Source organism: Rhinolophus sinicus, chromosome 3 (assembly GCF_057876585.1).
Source record: "Rhinolophus sinicus isolate RSI-liver-muscle chromosome 3, RSI-T2T, whole genome shotgun sequence".
NCBI lineage: Eukaryota > Metazoa > Chordata > Mammalia > Chiroptera > Rhinolophidae > Rhinolophus > Rhinolophus sinicus.
Genome location: NC_142503.1, coordinates 87,805,291 through 87,827,077, shown reverse-complemented (window position 1 = coordinate 87,827,077; position 21,787 = coordinate 87,805,291). Strand labels below are relative to the sequence as shown.

General features: G+C 37.7%; 1 protein-coding gene across 2 annotated transcripts in view; it reads right to left on the bottom strand.

Moving 5' to 3' along the window:
* The window catches only part of MEGF10 (multiple EGF like domains 10), a 155,006-nt gene that overhangs the window by 90,410 nt on the left and 42,809 nt on the right, over positions 1 to 21,787 (bottom strand). For both annotated transcript variants that reach the window (XM_074328540.2, XM_074328539.2), the window contains exons 3-4: positions 18,512 to 18,613; positions 16,989 to 17,089 (exon numbers count right to left, since the gene is read on the bottom strand). In XM_074328540.2, the coding sequence (XP_074184641.1) occupies positions 16,989 to 17,089; positions 18,512 to 18,613 (203 nt within the window). The remainder of the gene's footprint in view (positions 1 to 16,988; positions 17,090 to 18,511; positions 18,614 to 21,787) is intronic.

Sequence of the window (21,787 nt, the reverse complement as noted above, 5' to 3'; positions counted from 1 at the left end):
ACATAAAGCTCTAGAAAATACAACTAATCTGGAGTGACAGAAAGCAAATCAGTGGTTACCTGCGGAAAAAGGGGGGCAGGTAGGAGTGGAGGGGAGGAATTACACAGGAGTGTGAAAAGAAGTTTGTATGTGATGAATAGGTTCACTATCATAACTGAGGTGATGCTTTCATGGTTGTACATACGCCATATCCATCAAATTGTACATTTAAATTTGTATGGTTATTTTATGTCAATGTTACATCAGAAGAGCTATTCAAACAAACAAACAAACAAACAAACAAACAAACAACTATGTGTGAGAACTTCCAGGGAGGGGCAAAGAGATTTCTCATATACAAAAGAGGGCAAAGTTAAAAAAAAAAAAAAAATCTGAGCTAACCCTAAAATATTTTGAAATTTCAGTAAGAGAGTGTTGTCATTGATAGATGGGTTCTCCAAATACTTATGAAGGTGTTGGCTTTAGACCCTCCCAAGAAAGTTATTTGAGGAAATACTAATACTAAAACTCACAATGCAACGTTCTACTACGCTTTTCCTCTACAAAGTGAATGACTTATACAGAAAAAAAAGTTTATGTTGAAATAGACTATTGTAAGGGATCCCACACAAGGGATTGAAATACCATCTGTGGGGCACATAATCCTATTCATTTATTTGAAAGTGGAAAAAGGTTTTAGCTTAATTCCACACATATACAGGCATTATCTATTTTGGCCACGACTCTTCACATTGTGTCTCTTTACGTTAAATCAGATTTAAGTAATGGAAGTAATATGATCCTAATGGACCATAGTTTCAAAAAAGTTAATAAGCATTGGAATAAACTAACTTTCCTAAGCACAAATTCCTAACAACTCAGCCTATAACTGGTCTGATACAACTGCAAACTGATTCAATTTGAGAAGGATTTCAAAATCATGAGCATACAGATTAGAGAATGAACCAGAAGGAAGATACCTTCATTTGGGATAAATTAATTCCTTCGTGCTTCTGTTGTGTTTATGTCTGTGAGGAAAACACGGTGATTCTACCAGAAGTTCCATATCAGTCTCTTCTGTTTTTAGAATGGCATTCCTCTTGGTCCAACAACTTTCTGCAGAGCCATGGAATTCTTTCACCAATATTCTCTCCCACAGCATGTTTTCCACCGCATAGCATTTCCCCTAGTCTGCCCCACTTCATCCTGCTGACACTTGTTTCAGATACTTTGCTACTGGTTATCCAATATATCTTAATAACACGTTAATAATAAAGGCCAGCCCTAGGGGACGTTAAGAGAGCAACAGCAAACACCAAGTTCACCACTTGTCGCGTTCAATGTCCTTGCCCCTCCTCCCTCCTTTGTGATGGTCCCTGGACATTTCCTCCTGGATTCTGGTACCCTTATGTTCTTTGTACTCTCCTTCACCATCTACACTAGCTTGAGAACAAATGGACTTTCATATTCAAGGGCTAATGACTAATAATAAAGCTATGGTTATTTCCCTTGTCAGGGACATTTGCATTTCAGTATCGAAGGCTTAAGTCAAATGTATAAATTAAATGGTAGAATTTCTTCAAAAAGGGGAAAATTAAGGGTCTGAGAGAAAGCTGGCAGCAGGTCCTTTGCTACTAGAACACCAAAAATTGAGGAACACAAACTCAAATGCCTCCAGGGGCCAGGTGGGATCCATGAGAAGAATACGCAGGTCAGGAAGACCTGGGAAAACTCAGCGAGCACTTGCTCATGACTAAAAGGGACAGCTCCAGGGGGTCAAAAGGTACGAACTTTCAGTTATAAAATAAGTCATGAGGATATGATGTACAACATGGGAGTGTAGTTAATAATATATTGCATAGTTGAAAGTTGCTAAGAGAGTAAACGTTAAAAGTCCTCATCACACAAAAAATATTGTTTTAACTATATGTGGTGAAAGATGCTAACTAGACTTATTGTGGTGATTATTTCACTTTACATATATTGAATCATTATGTTGTACAACTGAAACTAATATAATATGTTATTTCTATTAAAACTAAATAAATAAAAAGGCAACTTCCCTTTATTGTCTCCTTTCTGTTGCCACATAAGAAAGCCAAGCCAGTGTTAAACAATCACCTATTTTTCCCATGGAAGATGAAAGTCCTAAGTTTCATGTTAAAAACTATTTAAATGTAAAACACAATGTAGACCAAACAAAATATGGTTATACATCAAATCATCCAGCTTGTTAGTCTGCCATCGCTGGCATACAGCATTGACCTGCTTTGCGAAAACATCAGTAAAGGCCCTAAACTGTTCAGAATAAAGCTTTTAAGATCTTTGACAGATTGCATTTTAAACTTAACTGCTCTTTTTTCTCAATTTTATTTTTTTCCCTTGTATCAACTGTAAATCTATTATTTGTACAGCTGTTTTGACTTGAATATCAAGATCTGTAACATATGAATACTCATTGACAACTTTACTTTTGGTGAACAACTGTTTGTCATGAAATATCTCTGTTAATAATAGTTCAAAACTTGGAGGAAAGGACCAGCCACTGGTGAACCTAAGTGGTGAAGCCAGTAAATGGGTACATCTTCCATGCCACGGTGAGGGCAAAGAAGTGACTTGTATATTCTGTCATGACCCAACTAAAACTTTCCGATTCTTGAGTTGTGAAAACAGACATATGACTGTCCTTAGAAGAAATTAAAGAGAAATGACATTAACAACATGCATGAAAAAGACATCCATCATGGTATTCCCCTCAACAACAACAATTCAGCATCCATCCACAGACAAACATGCCTTTGTGGCAGGTGTGGGATCCAGCACCATACACCAAGGGACCTGGAAGGAGTCTTGCCCCCTCATGCATCAGGTAAGAGGCATCTTGGTCCTAGCTGTGGACCCTGCAGTGGCCTGTGAACTGTCTCCAGTCCATTTTGGCCATGGTCCAGGAGCCCCTGGAGAACATTGTCTTAAGACAATCACTTGTGAATGAGAGAGCCTTTGTGGGAGTCCAGAATTCCAGCAGAGAAGCTCCAGCTCCAGCATATCATTAGAGCAAAAAAGAAAAAGAAAAAACGAGTTTGGACACACTGAAGAGGGTCAGAGGAAAACTTAGATTTTACCCACATCGCCCAAGGCAGCACAGCTCAGTGCCTTCGTGACCTGTGATTTCTTGTGCAAGGAAAAGTGAGAGCATGTGAGTAGAGCACAACTTCCCCAGTTGTGTAGGACTTTGTCAAAGAGGCCCGTTTCTCTCTCGCCACAGCCAGAGTATGGAGTTGTGAGTTGCATGACTGGGGAAAGTGAAGAGGCTGGGAGAGCAGCAGAGAGGAATCTCAGAGGGCATTAAAGGAAAGGAGATCCTATTGTGTTGCAGAGCCCATCAAGAAGCTCCCCCACTCATGAACCACTGGGGATTCCTAGTCTGCGGATAAACCCCCAACTGGCTAATGGGCACTCCTAATGCTCCATGCACCTCACCCACATACACCTTCACTCTGTGTCCAGCTCTCTGTGCATGCTCCCAACAATGGTGAGAACAAGCTTTGGCAGATGGCTAGTGAGAACATGAAGAAAGCCAGCTCCAATCTGTGGGCCAGGGAGAGACCACAAACTTGAGCTTTAGCTCTGCCCTTGGGAAAGCAAAAGAGAAGCTGTAAATACCTGACCTGATGTGTTACAGGATGCAGAGAAGGCATACAAGTTTAAGAATTCTGCCACAAAAGGAAGCAAAATATGTGGAGCAGGCTTATGAATAGGAGGTTTGAGAAAGCCTCAGAATCCTCAGCATAGCTGACAGAAGGTATTTATCTCCCAATGCCAGTAAAGACTAAAGGAGATGACTGCTGCTGCAAATGTGAAGACAGTAGCACAAGACTTCAAGGAATATTAAATATCAAGGAAATACTATGCCACTGACAAAACACAATAATCTTCCAGTAACCGACCTCAAAGACTTGGAGATCTATGATTTACCTGATTAAGAATTCAAAATAGCTGTTTTAAGAAAGCTCAATGAGCTATAAGAAAACACAGAAAGACAATTCAACAAGATCAGGAAAACAATACATGAACAAAAAGAGAAGTTTCACAAAGAGATAGAAACACACACACACACACACACACACACACACACACACACAAAAGAGAGAGAGAGAGAGAAATTCTGGATCTGAAGAATATAATGAATGAAATGAAAAATGGAATAGAAAACATCAATAAAAGAATGGATCAAGCAAAAAAGAATTGATGACGTAGAAGACAGATATTTTGATATTATCCAGTTAGTAAAGAACAAAGAAATAAGAATGAAAAATTAGGAAGTAATCCTACATGATCTATGGGATACCATCAAAAAAAGCAATCTGTGAGTTATTGGAATCCTTGAGAGAAAAGAGAGGGAGTTGCTGGCAGAAAGCTTATTTAAAGAAATAATGGGGGATAACGTCCCAAATCTGGGGGAGATTTGGATATTTAAATACATAAAGTACATAAGTCACCAAACAAACTCAGGTAAGAAGAAGAAACAAAAGTCATCAAAATCACACAAGAAGATGTAATATTGTCTCTGTTAACAGATAATATGATCTTACATATAGAAAATCCTAAAGACTCCACCAAAAACTGTTAGAACTAATCAAGGAATTCAACAAAGTAATAGGATACAAAAATCAATATATAGAAATCCGTTGCATTTCTATACATTAAGAACAAAATATCTGTTAAAGAAAATAGTTCCATTCCCAATAGATTAAAAAACAATAAAATACTTAGGAATAAATTTAACCAAGGAGGTGAAAGACCTGTACATTGAAAACTACAAGACTTTGACGAAATAAATTAAAGAAGACACAAATAAATGGAAAGATATCCTATGTTCATAGATCAGAAATATTAACATTGTTAAAATGTACATACTGCCCAAAGCCATCTGCAGATCCTGTGCTCCAATCAAAACTCCAAAGACTTTTTTCACAGAAATAGAAAAAACAATCCTAAAATTTGTATGAAACCACAAAAGACCCCAAGTAGCCAAAGCAATCTTGAAAAAAAGAGCAAAGCTGGAAACATCACACTTCCTGATTTCAAACTATATTACATAACTATCAGAATCAAAACAGTATGGCAATTTTATAAAAATAGACACATAGACCAATGGAACAGATTGACAGTCCATGAGTAAACTCTCACATATGTGGTCAACTAACATTTGATGAGACAGCCTAGAATATGCAAAGGAAAAAGGATAGTCTCTTCAATAAATGGTATTGGGAGAACTGGATAATCCCATGCAGAAAACTTATATTGAACCCCTATTTAACACTATACAGCAAAATTAACTCAAAATGGGTTAAAGATGCAAACGTAAAACCTGAAAACATAAAACTCCAAGAAGAAATCATAGGGAAAAAGTTCCTTGACATTGATCTGGGCAGTGATTTTTTTTTATATGGCACCAAACTCACAAGCAACAAAAGAAAAAAAAAAGTCAGACTATATCAAACGAAAGAGCTTCACAGCAAAAGAAGCAATCAATAAAATGAAAAGTGAATCTACTGAATGGGAGAAAATATTTACTCAATGGCAAAAAAATAAATAAATAAACAATGCAATTAAAAAATGGGCAGAGGATCTGAATGGAAATTTTTCCAAAGAAGACATACAGATGGCCAACAGGTACATGAAAAGATGCTCAACATCACTGATAATCAGAGAACCACAAATCAAACCCACAAGGAGATACCACGTCATACCTGTTAGATTGGCTGTCATCCCAAAGACAATAAATAAGTGTTGGCGAGGATGTAGAGAAAAGGGAACCTCTGTGAACTGTTGGCAGGAATGTAAGTTCATACAACCACTGTGGAAAACAGTATGGCAACGTCTCAAAAGTTTAAAAATAGAACCACCATATGATCCAGCTAACCCACTTCTGGGTATATATCCAAAGGAAATAAAATCAAGATCTCAAAGAGATAGCTGCACTCAAATGTTCATTGTAGTAATGTTCATAATGGCTAAGATATGGAAACAACCTAAATGTCCTTTGGCTGATTAGTGGATACAGAAAATGTGGTATACAGCCATGCCTCAGAGAGATTGCGGCTTCGGTTCCAGACTACTCCAATAAAGTAAATATCACGCAATAAAGCAAGTCACATGAATTGTGGTAATCATTCTGCAATAGGTAAGTGTATCAAATCATCACAGTTTACACCTTAAACTTATACAATGCTCAATGCCAATTATATCGCAATAAAACTGATTAAAAAAAAAAAACCCAAGAAATTAAAGATTCAAAAGTCTCTGATAAAGTGAAATATTTACAATTACCAGTCTAAAGTTATATAAAAGCAAACTAAATTCCTTAAAGTAATAGTCTCCAAAGGAGACTCTAAAAATTATTCCATCAGGTTCTTGAAAAAAAGGGGAGGGGGGGATTGGGAAAGGGGAAGGATTTCGATGATCAAAGAAGTTTGAGACATACCTTTACTCCAAGCATTCCCAGAGCCTTTAACAGACTAAAGTAAATCTTTGAGAAAGGGGATACAGCACTAAGCATTTCCCAGTCTTATTGGATAATGCAACAGTGAACTCTGCCGTACGCGCATTCAGTAGCTCACAGTAGGGAAATGCAACTCCAGACAATGCCAGGGCCCAAGATTCTGGAAAACTGTTCTCCTCCCCGGATAGATTTCATTTGAGATGGCACACTTCCTTTTCTGTCCTTCAATTACATGCTAAGTACAATAAATTAACTAAGTTGTTTACAGGCTTAAACATCAGTTTGGCTGCCATATCTCTAGACTTGCCATAACAGTCTTTGCCTCTCGAACATGCCCCACTGGCCAGGGAGGCCCACCTTCAGATCGTGCTGCCCTCTGTGACCTACCTAAGAAGACTGCTTTTCTGTGCGGTGGTTCTCTTGGAGCTCTAGCTGATTTTTTTCAAATCTTTTTAAAGAATTAGTCATCAAGGGAAAAAAAAACCACATCTAGAACTTGGGCTATCTCTGCTGCTTAAGGAAAGACTAGTGTCAGTGCATCTTCACTGGTACCCACATCCGTCTCCCTCCAGCATCTCTGTGTGTGGCCCAGAGGGATGTACTAGGTTTACCACGGGATTATCTATAAAAGTGCGAACAGTCTCTATCCCGGACTAAAAAATGCAAGTTCTGTCACCACCTGGTCATGTCAATGTTTTCTGGTAGGTCACTTAGATTAAAATGTGTTTTTTTCCATTAATTTTAAATTACTTTGCTCTAAAAAGATTTGAACTGTTATGCAATAAAAATTGCTTCTCTGTTCTGAGATTTTATAGCAGCTATTATCTATCCCTATAAGGAGGCTGCATAAATTATAAGGCCTGTAAAAATTCTACCTGTCCCGTGAAGACTGCAATGACAGGAACTCATTTTTTACAGATAAAGCAGGGATGTTTCATTAGTTCCCTTTTGCCCTGTGTTCATGGGACTCTAAAGTCAGGCTTTCTTAAGCAAAAACATAGTTAGCAGATGTGATTTCCATCTGTTTAGACTAAGGCTAGCTTGAATTTATAGTGTTTTTAATTATTACTAAAATCATGGTTTCTGTTTATAAAATCCTAACTAGTGAGCACACATTGGCAATCCGTAAGGCAACACAGGTTTCATGCATTGTTTATCAGATGTCCTATCTTCGCTACTAGCAGTGGAAAACAGACATTTAGGTTCCAGTAGATGTGTGGGAAAATTGGCATTTCTGCTGGTGCAGTAGGTGGACAAAGGGCCTTTCCCAGTATTTACTGGTAGGTTCCTCTGAACCAAGTCGGGCTCCATAGCAACAGAATACAGGGTCCCTATGGAAACATGAAAAAATCTACTGCCAATGGCAGAAAGGGCATCACGGGAACGTATACTTAGGGACATACCATCTGAATGCTGTCAGTTCAGGGTCTCTTTGGCTAGCCTAACACGATTACCTTAGTTTTATCTGTATTCAAAAAGGTCTGCTTAAAAGAGTCTATACCCTGAGGTGGTTTGAAAATATATAACAAGACCACAACTTTGTTATGAAACAAGCCTGTGAGCGTAAAACAAATCTAGAGCAGAAAGCTCAGATTGCCCCCAGATTCAGAGAGATGATCCTCCCCTCCTTGAGACCTCACTGCATTCCTGTAAATCTCCCCCCAGAAGCCCAGCTTGCCCGTACACGCAGTCTGCCAAAGGCTGAATCTTCACATTCACAAACGTGGCTCTGGCTCCAGCTCTTCGCATCCTGAAAACCTGAGCCCCAGGCTTGTCAGCAGCCAAAGACCAAAATGACATGAAAATAAAGAATTAAATGTGTGTTTCCATCATCTCCAAGTGGAAGAAACAAGTAGCAGCTCCTCCCAAAAGCCTTGCCCATTTAACCAATGTACCCAAGCCAGCAACTCCCACCCCCCACGCTGACCCTGGGGCAACATATGGCTATTGAAAATCTTTTTTCATTCCAAAACGAGATTTCTGACGAAATAATCCTAAGGTAGCTTGGCAAATATTCCAGCTCACAAAGAGGAAGCTCATTTTCCTGGGGACAACAGCAGAACCAAGTACATACTAGTACTTCCCAGTGAAACAGAGAAGCTGGGTAAAACAGGAGCCCACGGCCAGGTGCGTGATTCAGGAAACTCAGCTGATATCTCCATGACTCAAGAGGTTCCAAATGCTCCGTACAGGATGTCAGACAGACTCTAATACAGGGATGGGAAGTGTGGGGCAATCGGGCCACCCAAAGACCATGACAGAACTCACTAATGGGTCGCTCTGTTCTCTCTCTCAGCACAGACAGGGCCTCAGAATCCTTCTAAACACAATGTCTGAGGTAGTTGCTTCCAAGAGATGGTACCCTCTCTCCCAAAAGGGAAGCGTTGGGTTAATTCCAGTCTAACACAACAGTATTCCAAAACAAAAAGAAGAAATAGGGTAAGTGTATGGGTTATATGGCAAACAGTCTAATGTGGCCCCCTAAAGTGCTACCTGTATGGTGCATCTGTGTCCTGGAAGGAAAACATCCCTGGGTAAGTGAGCTGCATATGTCTTGAAGCCCTTAACCCCAAATCTGGGCTTAACATGCCTTGCTCACTGAAGCATGACATTCAAACAAGAATAAAGTTTATTTGCAGGAACTATTTTTATATAAACACCAACCACAGTTCTTGTCCCTTATTTGCCTACAGCTAGTTCAGGTTTTCATAAAATTGGCCAAGTTGAAAATCAGCTGTGAATATTTATTCACTGCTATGGTAATCAATTGTCACACTCCTCTTTGCTACGAACAGGAAATCATATACAGTTCAGTGTGTGGGAGTTAAGACTTCTTACTTACTGTTCCAAAGTTCTCTTAACGAGTGCCAAAGACAGGCAGGGCACATCCATGGGAACCGATCTACCATCGGAACTAGCCTACACGGCAATCGAGTGGGTGACCCAGTCTCAAACCTCTCCTATATCTTCCTTGTAAGACACACTGCCTGCAATACCCCCATTACAGTTTTAATTAGAAGTTAGCATTTGACTCCTCCACCTAACAAACATGGGGTAAGACAGTTAAGTCTACCACGAATGAAACAGTCATCAGAATGTTCCCTTCCTTTGCTGTAGTATCCAGCAGGAGAAGACTGGGCCTCTGGGCAAAGGCACAGAAGCTGGACTGGAGAAGGGACCTCTGGCCATGCTCTTGGTCCATTTGCGATTCTGCTGCAAGCGGCCCTGATTAAAATTATCTACTTTCTCTCCCATTAACCAAGGTGAAGCCAAGGACATCAGAGTGAGACTTTATGGCCAGACTTATCTCCTGTTCAACCAATCCTTCCCACAGACAGAGGGATGCCAGCGACCCACTTTGCTGCCGCTTTTCCTGTGAGCTTTTCCTAGTCCCATGAAACCAAATCTATAGGCAATCTGCATTTGCTAATAGGTTGGGTTCCAAAGTTGTGTTTGGAAATCAGTTGTGTGTACCTGCAAACACATTTTCCTGGAGTTCTGATGTTGTAACTAATGGTTCGGTGCCTAGGGCAGCTTCAAACGCTCATTTACTCCACAGCTGCAGAACTGTGGAGATCACACGTCTGGGTCTCAATTCGAGCTGCCTAGAGCTCCCTCAGTGCCAGAGAACCAGAAATGACTCCTCTCGCCTCAGTGCTCAGAGCGGGGGCCGTGGTAGAAGACAGGAGGCTGCCCTGGCTCCAAACCATCCCTGGAGCTGCAAACAGTTGAGGTCTTGAGGGGAATGGAACTTTGGGGTGAAGAGAGAATGGATCCCCATGATGTTGGTGAGGGCAAGGGGAGGGACCCCGAACAGCCTGGGCCTTCTGCTGATTTGACCCTGGCATTTGCTATTCAAGTTTCAGTCTCAAACGCTCTCTCCTTTACGAGCACAGAAATCAGCCTGTACTCTCTCCTCTGCCACCTGTTGTATCTAATCAGCATTTCTCTGGCCCTCTGAGAAACCAATCAGTCTCACTTTATCCGCCAGCCTGTTCCTATCATTGAAAGCAAAACACAAATGGCACTAGGAAATAATATGTCTTAAATCTAAGTGACACAGGATACAACATCTAAAACAGACAATGGGCTCAGTATGTTCCATTAAGGTAGTCATCAAGGGCCATGTACTCTGGTATCTAAAAAACTTCAGAAAACAATACAAAGGAATATTATGTAGCCCTGAAAAAGAAATCCTGTCACAGGCTACAACATGAAGGAGGTTAAGGATGTTATACTAAGTGTAATGTCTGTCTTAAAAGGACAAATACCATATGATTCCTAAAGTAGTCAAAATCTAAATTAAATATGAAGTATCTAAAGTAGTCAAAATTCTAGGAACAGAAAGTAGAAGTAAAAGGTGGTTGCCAAGGACTCGGGGAAGGAAAAAAGGAGAATTAAGATTTAATGGGTATAGAGTTTCAGTTTTGAAAGGTAAAGTCTAGAGGTCTGTTGCACAGCAATGTGAATATATTTAAGACCACTGGACTGCATACTTAAAAATGATTAAGATGGTAAATTTTATGTTATGTATTTTTTACTGTAATTTAAAAATAAATAAATAGATAAATAAATAACTTCAGCAAATTGAAAAGAGACCAACAAAATTTTATTTAAAAGTAAACCAAAAAACCTGAAATGACAAAATTATTTCCTTAGAGGTTAACTATCTTTGGCCTTGTAAATATTTTAAATTTAATATAGAAATGTGTGAAAGAATAAAAATCTATGATATTTATAATTTTAGATTTAAGAAGATATTTGTAATAGTTAAAAGAATGTGGCTTTTTAGAATCAAAAGTCAGTCTTCGAATTTCATTTATTAAATACTGATTAGAAATGTTATTTTAAGGTTGAAATTTTACAAATACAATATTACAACATTTAAGAGAACTTAAGATTTCACCTTATTTGTAAGTTGAACTTACTAGATTTACAAAAAGTATTTAAGCACATAGGACAGTCTGTCAGGCTGGCAGCTAGATTACTTAAAACGAAGATTGAATTTATCAAATATACAGATTCCATTTTAAAAACTTGATGGTGTTTATATTTGTAAAACATTTGTCAAAGCCCTTTAATGTATTTGTTAAAGTCTGTGATACTAATGGATGAAACATCTGTATGCTAAATTTAGCTTAAGAAACAATGAAGTTTTTGGATTTATAACTTCGGTAAATCAAAAATTTACTATTAACACTAATAAGAAATAATCAGAGAAAAAAATAAGAAAAAATTCATTTACAGTTGCTTCAAAAAGAATAAAATGTCTCAGAATAAATTGAACCAAGGTAGTGAAAAAAGTGTGCACTGAAAACTATAAGACATTGACAAAAGAAATGGAAGAAGACACAAATAAATGGAAAAATATTCCATGCTATGAATTAGAAGAATTGATATTGTTTAACTGTCCATACTACCCAAAGCTGTCTGCAGATTCAATGCAATCCTTATTAAAATTACAATATCATGTTTCACAGAAATAGAACAAATAATACTAAAATTTGGAACCACAAAAGACCCCCAATAGTCAAAGAGATCTTTAGAAAGAAGAAAAAAGATGGAGGCAGCATACTTTCTGATTTCAAACTATATTATGCAGCCAAAGCAATCAAAGCAGAATGCTTTAGCATAAAAACAGATGCATAGATCAATGGAACAGAATAAAGAGCCCAGAAGTATACTCATGCGTGTATGGTCAATTAATCTACAACAAAGGAGACAAGAATATACAATGGGGATAAGATAGTCTCTTCGATAAGTAGTGTTGGGAAAACTGGACGGCAACATGCAAAAGAATAAAATTGGACCTCCACCTTATACCATACACAAAAATCAACTCACAGTGGATAACAGTTTGAATGTAAGACCTGAAACTATAAAACTTCTGGAAGAAAAGATAGGTGTTAAGCTCCTTGACATCAATCTTGGCAATAATTGTTTGGATTTGACACAAAAAACAAAGGCAATGAAAGCAAAAATAAACAAGTGGTACTCCAATCTAAAACTCTTCCTCTGCATAGCAAGGAAACCATCAACAAAATGAAAAGGCAACCTACTAACGAGAGAAAATATTTGCAAATCATATATCTAATAAAGGGTTGATAAATATATAAAGAACTCATACAATTCAATACCAAAAAAAAATCAATCCAATCTAAAAATGGGCAGAAGATCTGAATAGCTGTTTTTCCAAAGACGACATACAGATGGCCAACAGGACATAAAAAGGTGCTCATCATCACTAATAATCAAGGGAATGCAAATCAAAACTACAAGGTGATACCACCTCACACCTATTAGAATTCTTGTGCTCTGTTGGTGGGAATGTAAATTGGTGCAGCCACTATGGAAAATAGTACGGAGTTTCCTCAAAAAATTAAAAACATAACTACCATATGATCCAGAAATTCCATTTCTGGATATTTATCTGAAGGAAACAAAAACACTAATTTGAAAAGATATCTGCACCCCCTGTGTTTACAGTAGCCAAGATATAGAAACAACTTTAGAGTTCATCAATAGAAGAACAGATAAAGAAGACATATTTCTCTCTCTCTCTCTCTCTTTCTCTCTCTATCTCTCTCTCTCTCTCTCTCTCTCTCTCTCTCTCTCTCTCTCTCTGCTCGCTCTCTATGTAGCCATAAAAAAGAATGAAATCTTGCCATTTGTAACAACGTGGATGGATCCTGAGGGCATTATGCTAAGTAAAATAAATCAGAGAAAGACAAAAATTATATGACTTCACTTAAGTGGAATCGAAAACAAACAAACAAAAAAACAAACAAACAAACTCATAGTCACAGGGAACAGATTATAGGTTGCCAGAGGCAGGGGGTAGATGAAATGCATAAAGGTAGTCAAAAGGTACAAACTTCCAGTTATAAAATAAGTAAGTCCTGGGGATATAATATACAATATCATGACTATAGTGAAAAATACTGTATTGTATATTTGAAAGTTGCTAAGGGAGTAATCTTAACAGTTCTCATCACAAGAAAAAACAATTTGTAACTATGTGTGGCAATGGATGTTAACTAGACTTATTGTGGTATATTTCACAATATATACAAAAATCAAATCATTATGTTCTACATCTGAAACTAATAAAATGTTATGTTAATTATATCTCAATTTTAAAAAACATACACAAATACACATATACATATACACACATACTACATACATACCATATATACATATAAATGTACACACACATATTAAAACTATTTTATTAATCTGGGCATTTGTTCATTAATATTTCTATTTCTCCAAATCAAAAGTGATGAAACATCAATTAGGAAAGAGTAGCAACCCTGAAGGATGAGTAATCTTTAAAGTTCAATTAATTTTATGATCAGATTAAAACCTCATCAAGGAATCATAAACCGCTTCATGTCTAGTAATATCTTCTTTATGGAAATTTTTCTAATACTTTTTTTTTTCCAACCAGATTCTTAGGAAAGTCTTGTAACCATGCTATTCCCTACACTCTCCTTTTCGGTTCTGCCTGCCTGATGACATCCGTCTGTCTTCCGGATACAGAGCTTGTTACTCACAGTGTACTCTGTGGACCAGCAGCTTTTGCACAGCCTGAGAGTTTAGCAGAAATGCATAATCTTGGGCAGGATGAAGCAGGGGTGGGGAGAGATGAGAGGATGGGACTTGCCCTCCAGAAAGAACTAATCCGCTACCTAAAAGAGACTTTTTCAAATACAGGTATTTGCATGAAACCATCCTTTCTTGTCTTCTAGGTAAACTGACTACCAAAAATTAAACTAAAATGATAACTGATTCCTGTGCTTCGATTCCTTTTGGTGACTGGAAACAGTTAAAAATGGTGACTGTGGTATGTGCCTGGCAGCAAAACCTAGTCGAAAAAGAGATCATGAAAGCAGAACCAGGAATCCTGTGCTCTCTCGTCTTCCTTCTCTACCCACAAGGGTGCCTCACCAGTGCCTGCTGTTGAGAGTACAGACGTACTGGAGGCAATTCCAAGAACAAGGAAATCAGGAAAGCTTGATTGTCGTCTGGGTTAAGCTACGAAATCAAGACATCAGAATGAAGAGATGCAAAATACCCTTAAAGAGACCAAATACCTCCCAGGCCTCTGAGACTAGACAGTATGCTGATGAAATATATTAACATATCTAAAGGAAAAATGTTTCAGTCTCCTGGGGCAGTTGGTCAGCCAAGAAGTCTTAGAAAAGAGAGCATTTTAGAGGCAAATTCTAGAGGTGTCCATCTCAGCAAGAAGGAGGACACCTTGCAACCTGTCTAGTGTGCGATAAAGGAAAAGTTATTTTCACCATTATAATTTTCAGGTATGATGGTACTAGTAGAATTGGACAGCTTTCTGAGATGGGCTGCACTATTGAATAAAAAGACAGTTTGGGGGCTATGCAAGGCTGGGGCCACGAAATACTGAAACTCTAACTGAACTTTCTTGGATCCTAGCTCCCCACACCAGTTTGGCAGTAAAATCTAGCTTTCCATGTGCCAGGCCTTCAAGGAGAGAAGGAACGGCCAGAAGATGGCCCAAGCACCTCTTCAGGCTCTGTGTCACTTGATGAATCAGCATCCTGGCTTTATATGTAATTCCTACGACCTTGTTTAATAGAAATGAATCCTGGAAAATAAAACTGCTCTCCCAGTATGCTGACAATTGTGCTTACAAGTTTGAACACTGGCAAGGACACCAGCCAGCCAGGCGGGTCCCCACTCTCCACTCTGTGTGCACTTGGTGCTTTCCTCTGAAAATGCCCCATCGTCCTGGGCCATAGATATCAGTTCATGATTATTCTCTAAGATGTTTGGTTATAAACATGTATTTTTTCTTATTCAGCATCATTATGAATCAAAGATATGCAAATTAATAAAAAATTAGCAAAGAAAAAATTGGCACAGGGTATAAACAAACAAATATTCTCATACACTGCTGATGAGAGTCATAAATTGGAAACACACCAAAGATCTTAGAAATATGTGTAAACCTCTGACCCAGCAATATTACTGCTAGGAATTTATCCTTACCTATTAATCGAAGATATGCACAAAGATTTAATCACAGTAATGTCTTCTAGAGCAGTCAGTTCATAGTAGGTAAAACTTGAAAATCACATAAATATTCAATAGTTGAAATTGGTTAAATAAATATCTATAATGCAATAATGCTGACATTTGCAATATGTTACAGAAGTACATTTACTGACCAGGAAAGACATTCACAATGCATTTTCATTTTCTTCTTTTTGTTTAGTTACACTTTCTATTTTTTTTTCAATAAACAGTAATTATCATATAGAGTCCTAGTTCTAAATTAACGTTGAAGACTTGTCACCATCTACAAAAAGAATAGAATCCAGGGGTTGAAAGGAGGAGGACACATATACTGGTCCAAGCCGTTTGTGTGTGTGTGTGTGTAAGAGAGATGTTCCATTGACTTGGATCCAACTCTTGGTGACCCTATGAATGAGTGACATCCATCTCAACAGCCCTGCTCAGCTTCTGTAGACTCATGCCTCTAGCCTCTTCTATGGAGTCAACCCATCTCGTATTTGGTTTTCCTCTTTTCCTGCTGCCTTCTCTTTCAAAGGAGCCTCAAAAAGATATTAATGGCACATCCAAGGTCACCCAACTGAGGGGGGGCACAGTCAGTGCTATCATCCAGTTCTGCAGATTCCTAAGCCCAGATGTGTCCAATCATTCCTAGTGCCTTCAAATTAGAGCAGAACCTGTCTCTCTCTATGCATCTCAACACCAGTGTCTCAGCCCAGAAAGCAAAGGTGCCCCTCTAGCTGTGGTTGAGCCAAAATATTTGAATAAAATTGTTTTTAATGATCTGTCTTCTACATGTCCTATATACAATGGTAAGAAACCTCAATTGCAAACTGCACCCCACAAGGTAATCTAGGATTTTCTGAAGTGTTTCATAAAATATCAAATTTCTCTCCAGACATCTTGCAATGAATTGGTGAGATGGGGAGGGGAAGGGAGAGAGAAAACGATCGTGAAAAAAGAAGGTCTACTTTGTGACCCAGACTTATAGTCATTTCATATTGTGAAAGCTCCTCTACTTTTAATCATCCTCCTCATCCTATGTACCAGAAAAGAATATGTTGGTCTCTCCCAAGTTGACTCAGGACTCTGGTCAGCTGCTGCAAGAAAGTTATATCTCTGTTGTCTTGTAACCAAAATCTAATGACCAATTTCCAAAGAGACATTTATTGAAGAAGCGTAATTAACATTGCTGCATCTGGCCTTGAATCATCTTCCTATAACACCTGTTTTCTATGCAAGTGACATTCATTTGGAAAATTTTGATAGGACAGAGGGACAGAGTTAATGCTTCCCCCTTACCCAGACCAAGAAAGCAGCCAAGCGTGAAAGGGAGTGATCTCCCAGGTGCCCATCACCCCAGGCCTCCATTTTGGCTGCCATTAATAGATGTAAACCAGCACTGGGAAAAATATGTGAAGCTTAAAGGGATGAAGGTTTTACTTACGGACACACATTTCCCTGCTTTCATAAAATCCAGGACAACACTGGGATTTGCGTCTATACATAGTTTTTTCCCCATGTCGATAGGCTGTCCGATAACTGACTCTATATAGAGGGGGAAAGCACATTGTTACTTCTTTTGACCTGCAATTTGATTAGAAATAAAGAATTTACAATAACATGAAGGAGCTATTAAATATAATAAAAGTATGAAAAGCAAAGCACTCCAAGATAATAAAGAAGAAACAAAACATAGAATATATGTCTTGACCAATATTATGCTAACTCTTACCAATTTGCTAAGAATATATTAAGATTGCCCATTTAAGCCAACTTATACTTTATTTCAAGGGATCGGAAGTTTCATGACTTCCTTATTTCCCTCATCTTGAGATATCTTGAAAAGTATTAATTTCAGATATGACACTTATCTAATCATCATTCCCTTACATATATTTTAAAGGAGGAATTCAGAGAATTCCTGTAAAAGTTTGTGACAATGCAATCTCACCTCACTATAAAAAAGGATGATAAACAAGAACCTTACATTTAACTAAAGTGTCATTGATTCATTAGTTTGTTTATAGTAGGTTAGTGCAAAAGTAATTGCATTTTAAAAGGTTAAAAATAATTGCAAAAACCACCATTACTTTTGTACTAACCTAATATAACACGTGTTTATTGAGCACTTATTATATTCCAGGCACTGTTCTATGCACTGGAGAAATAGCTTACAGTCAGGAAAAGAATATAAAGTCTTGCCCTCAAGGAAATTACATTCTACTGGGCAAGACAGACCCGTAGAATTTAAGTAAAGATACTCATTAAACAAATATATCTTATAATGACTGGTAATGATTAAATGGTATGAAAAAAATAATAAAGCCCGACTAAGGCAATAGAGTATGAGAGGAAGGGATACGAGTTTAGATAGCATAGTCAAAGAAAGCTTGTCTGAGGAAATGACACTGAGAATAACATCACTTAGTACAACATAAATCAGCAGGGGCCACACTAAACCCATGACTTACATCACTACAAGTATTTTATTAATGTATCATGGTTCTCTTTCATGTTAACATTAATACTTAATTTATTTTGTTTTCTGTTTTCACACTTATAGAAAAAGTATGTGGTATATATTACTTAAGTTGAGGTCAAATTTAAGTCAGCCTACATTGAGTCAGATGTTCAAGTAGAAACATATGCTGAGATATGTTTCTTGCTACCCGGTGATGTCCGTATTTAAGAGTGTATCTGCTTATTATGCACAACCTAAAAGCTGGATGAATTCGTGCTAATCAAAGCATGGTAACCAGTTGTCATTTGCTCCATAACCTCCTCAAGGGCACGGACAATCTTTTTGCTTTTCTGTGTCTCCTGTGACTTGGAATCAGGCTAGGAAAATAGCAAGCACTCAGGAACAACTCACTAGGTGAATGGAAGCACCTGTTCAAGTATTTAATATCTGTTATCAAACTCCTCTCCAGTTAGCCAAACTCATAAATATAGCTGAGCTTTCATTACCTGTGTCGTGTACATTTAAACCAGTTCAGAATGTCAGTACAGCTAGTGTAGTAAATTTGATCAAAGGGATGTGGGTATGACTCTTGCACAGTTACTGAGTAGCTGAAAAGAAAAGGAAAGACAAGGAATCAGTATTTCTCTTTCTTACATTAATGATATACTGTGTACAAAAAAACAATCATAGGCTCAATTATCTCCATTTGTGACTACACACTGACTCAACAGAGAATCTCCATGTTTTCATATTTTTATTTGAACCCCAAAGGGACCAATATTAATAATATATATTTTTTTAAAAAACAAGAGTTCACACTATAAACTTCAAAAAAATTCTTTTTTACTACCCACCATATACTCTGTCATTCCGAAATTTTAAAACATATCACCATATATTTTTTCTGTATTTAACTCCAACCTCTCGCCCCAGGGGTCCAGGGATAAACAAAACGTTTCGCAAAAAAGTTTTCCATCTAAGTCTGCACGCAAATAATAAGGGTAATCAGCAATGAGACAATTTGAGTATTCATAACAGAGTACATTTTGCTACTGATTCTGGAAGATCAGGAATAGCATATTTCTCGGCTTGAAACTTGGAATAATTTGCTTTTGTGTGCCCACTCTACTACTCAGGCAGTGGAATACATACAACTTCTAAATAAAAACTACAAAGTCTTTAAGCCCAGTTCTAAACATATTGCTGAGACAATTAGCCTGAAGTAATCATATCAAACCTGCTGCTACTTGAGCAGCCTGTTTCCCAGTACATTCTCACTAACAGCTTCTTATAAAAGTAAAAGCATGTCCTCCTATGGGCCTAAAAGTGTGGGTGAAAAACATCCACGAAATATAAAGAACATTCAATGTTCAGTTCCACACTTCTTCATGTTAAAGCAGTCTATGACCTGCTCAAGAGCTCTGAGTTCCTACCTCCAGGAAAATCTGGAGAATTCTCTTTTCTAGTTTGTTTTCTTTTCTTTAAAACTCTTAAAGATTTCCATTAAAATCTTTAATTCACACTAGCAAATAAAATGGGCTACAATCACAGACTCACTTGCTGCAAATCAATAGCCCAAGTTTATTGAAAGGAAATATCAGCTAACTAGAGAAGGTAGGGGAAAAAATGAGGTTGAAATTCCAGCATGAAGAATTCAGGTTAGATAGAGGGCAGAACCTTCTCAAGTGAAAAGCTATGTGGTGTTGGCCTCACAAACAGTGGGCTTTCTTTCCCCATCCGTCTCTTAGTCATTATGTACTTTGGCTTCAATAGGACTTCTGTGTTCATTCTCTGGGACGTGGCAACTTGATTTCTAGGTAAATGCAAGGATCCTCCACAAATCTTTGGCAGATGCAAATAGGCTCTATTGAAAAGATCGCTGGATTAGAAGAAGTCAAGGTTATAATCTTGACCTGGCACTGAGAGACCGGGTAACCTTCAGCAAATAACCTCACTTCCCTGGGTTTTGATTATTACATCTTAAAACCAGGGAGTCAGAGACGGTCTTGAAGATCCATTCCCACCTGACATTCTGAATTTCTAACATACATTTTAGATGACTATTTCCTTGTACTCCAATAGGTGACACCTGCTGCCACCCGCAAGAACAGGTTCAGATGAGCACAGAGTATGCAGTTGCCTACATTTGTAACGTAACTCCTTTTGGACGGCCTCTATCAAAATATAAATGTTTTTGGAATGAAATATCACGTTAAACTATCAATATTTTCTTCAGACCTAACAACAACCTGAGGTTCAGGTTTTTGAAAATTCTAAGGCTTCCTTGCTAGCTTTTTTTCCCCCTTCCTACCCCGGTGCTTGTAAATAACTGAATTTTGAGGCCTGCAGAATTATTTCTCCATTCCACTTCAAGTGAAGAGCAAAGAGAATGAATGTCCTCTGTATATGGAACTGCTATATAGGTGCGGTCCTACATTACCCGTGAGCAAAATAGAGCAACTTTCTCTTTTTAAAATTTATTTTTATTTTGCAGTTACAGTTGATTTTCAATATTATGTTAATTTCAGGTGTGCAACATAGTGATTAGACATTTATATAATTTATGAAGTGATCCCCCCATAAGTTTAGTATCCACCTGGCACCATACATAGTTATTACAATATTATTGACCATATTCCCTATTCTGTACTTTACATCCCCACGACTATTTTGTAACTACCAATTTGTGCTTCTCAATACCTTCACCTTTTCCACCCAGCCCTCTTACCACCCCTCTCAGGGGGCAACCATCAAAATATTCTCTGTATCTATGAGTTTGTTTCTGTTTTGTTTGTTCATATATTTTGTTTTTGAGATTCCACATATAAGTGAAGTCATAAGGTATTTGTCTTTCTGTCTGACTTATTTCAATTAGCATAATATCCTTTAGGTCTATCCATGTTGTTGCAAATGGTTAAGATGTCATTCTTTTTTATGGCTGAATAATATTCCATTGTATACATGTATATATGTTCTTTATCCAATCATCTAAAATAGAATAACTTTCCACATGTGCTATAGGAATGAAAAAGAAGCCACTCTAAATTAATGCGAGTGTGGGGAAAAATGCATTCTACAAGGCTCTACAGTACTAAATTTAGCTTAACTGAATTAGTTTGTTGGAACTAGACCTGATGCAGTATTCCATAAAATTCCAAAGGCCATGTTATGTTGTTAAGGTCTGAATGCCTTAGAGCAAAAATGATCATCAACAACTGGGTCTCGGCCAAACACATCCCATTCGATGTGGGGAGGGCAAGTTACTCCACAAGCATATGTGAAAAATGTTTTCACTAATTTCTAGCAGTCTAGAAGATTGCTTAAATAAAAGGAAATGTTCAAGTCCAGGAAATTCCTCTTGCCACTTGCTGCTCACCAACTGTATACATTTGTAGACTGTTTCTCTGGTTTTAAGATATAAAGAAAGGTCTCCTCTATAAAAGAGTAATCAAACCATTTAGGATTCCAGTTGGACAAGCATTGATTGAACAATTCCTATGCAATTTGTGCTCTCAAAGAGCTCTCAAGAGAGGCCAGCATGTAAATACTGAAAATAATGTGATATGGCTTTCACAGATATGGGGGTGCCAAAAAATGCACATATTTTAAGAGATATTATCTATGTATTACTTTTTAAAGTTGAATTATAGTAGCAATGTGTAGTATGACGTTCACTCAAAAGATCGCTTTAATCAAATGAATGCTAGTGTCATTCATTGTATTACAATTCTAATACAGTTTTTTTTTTTCCTTTCTTAAAATGTGTATACATTTTTTTGGTA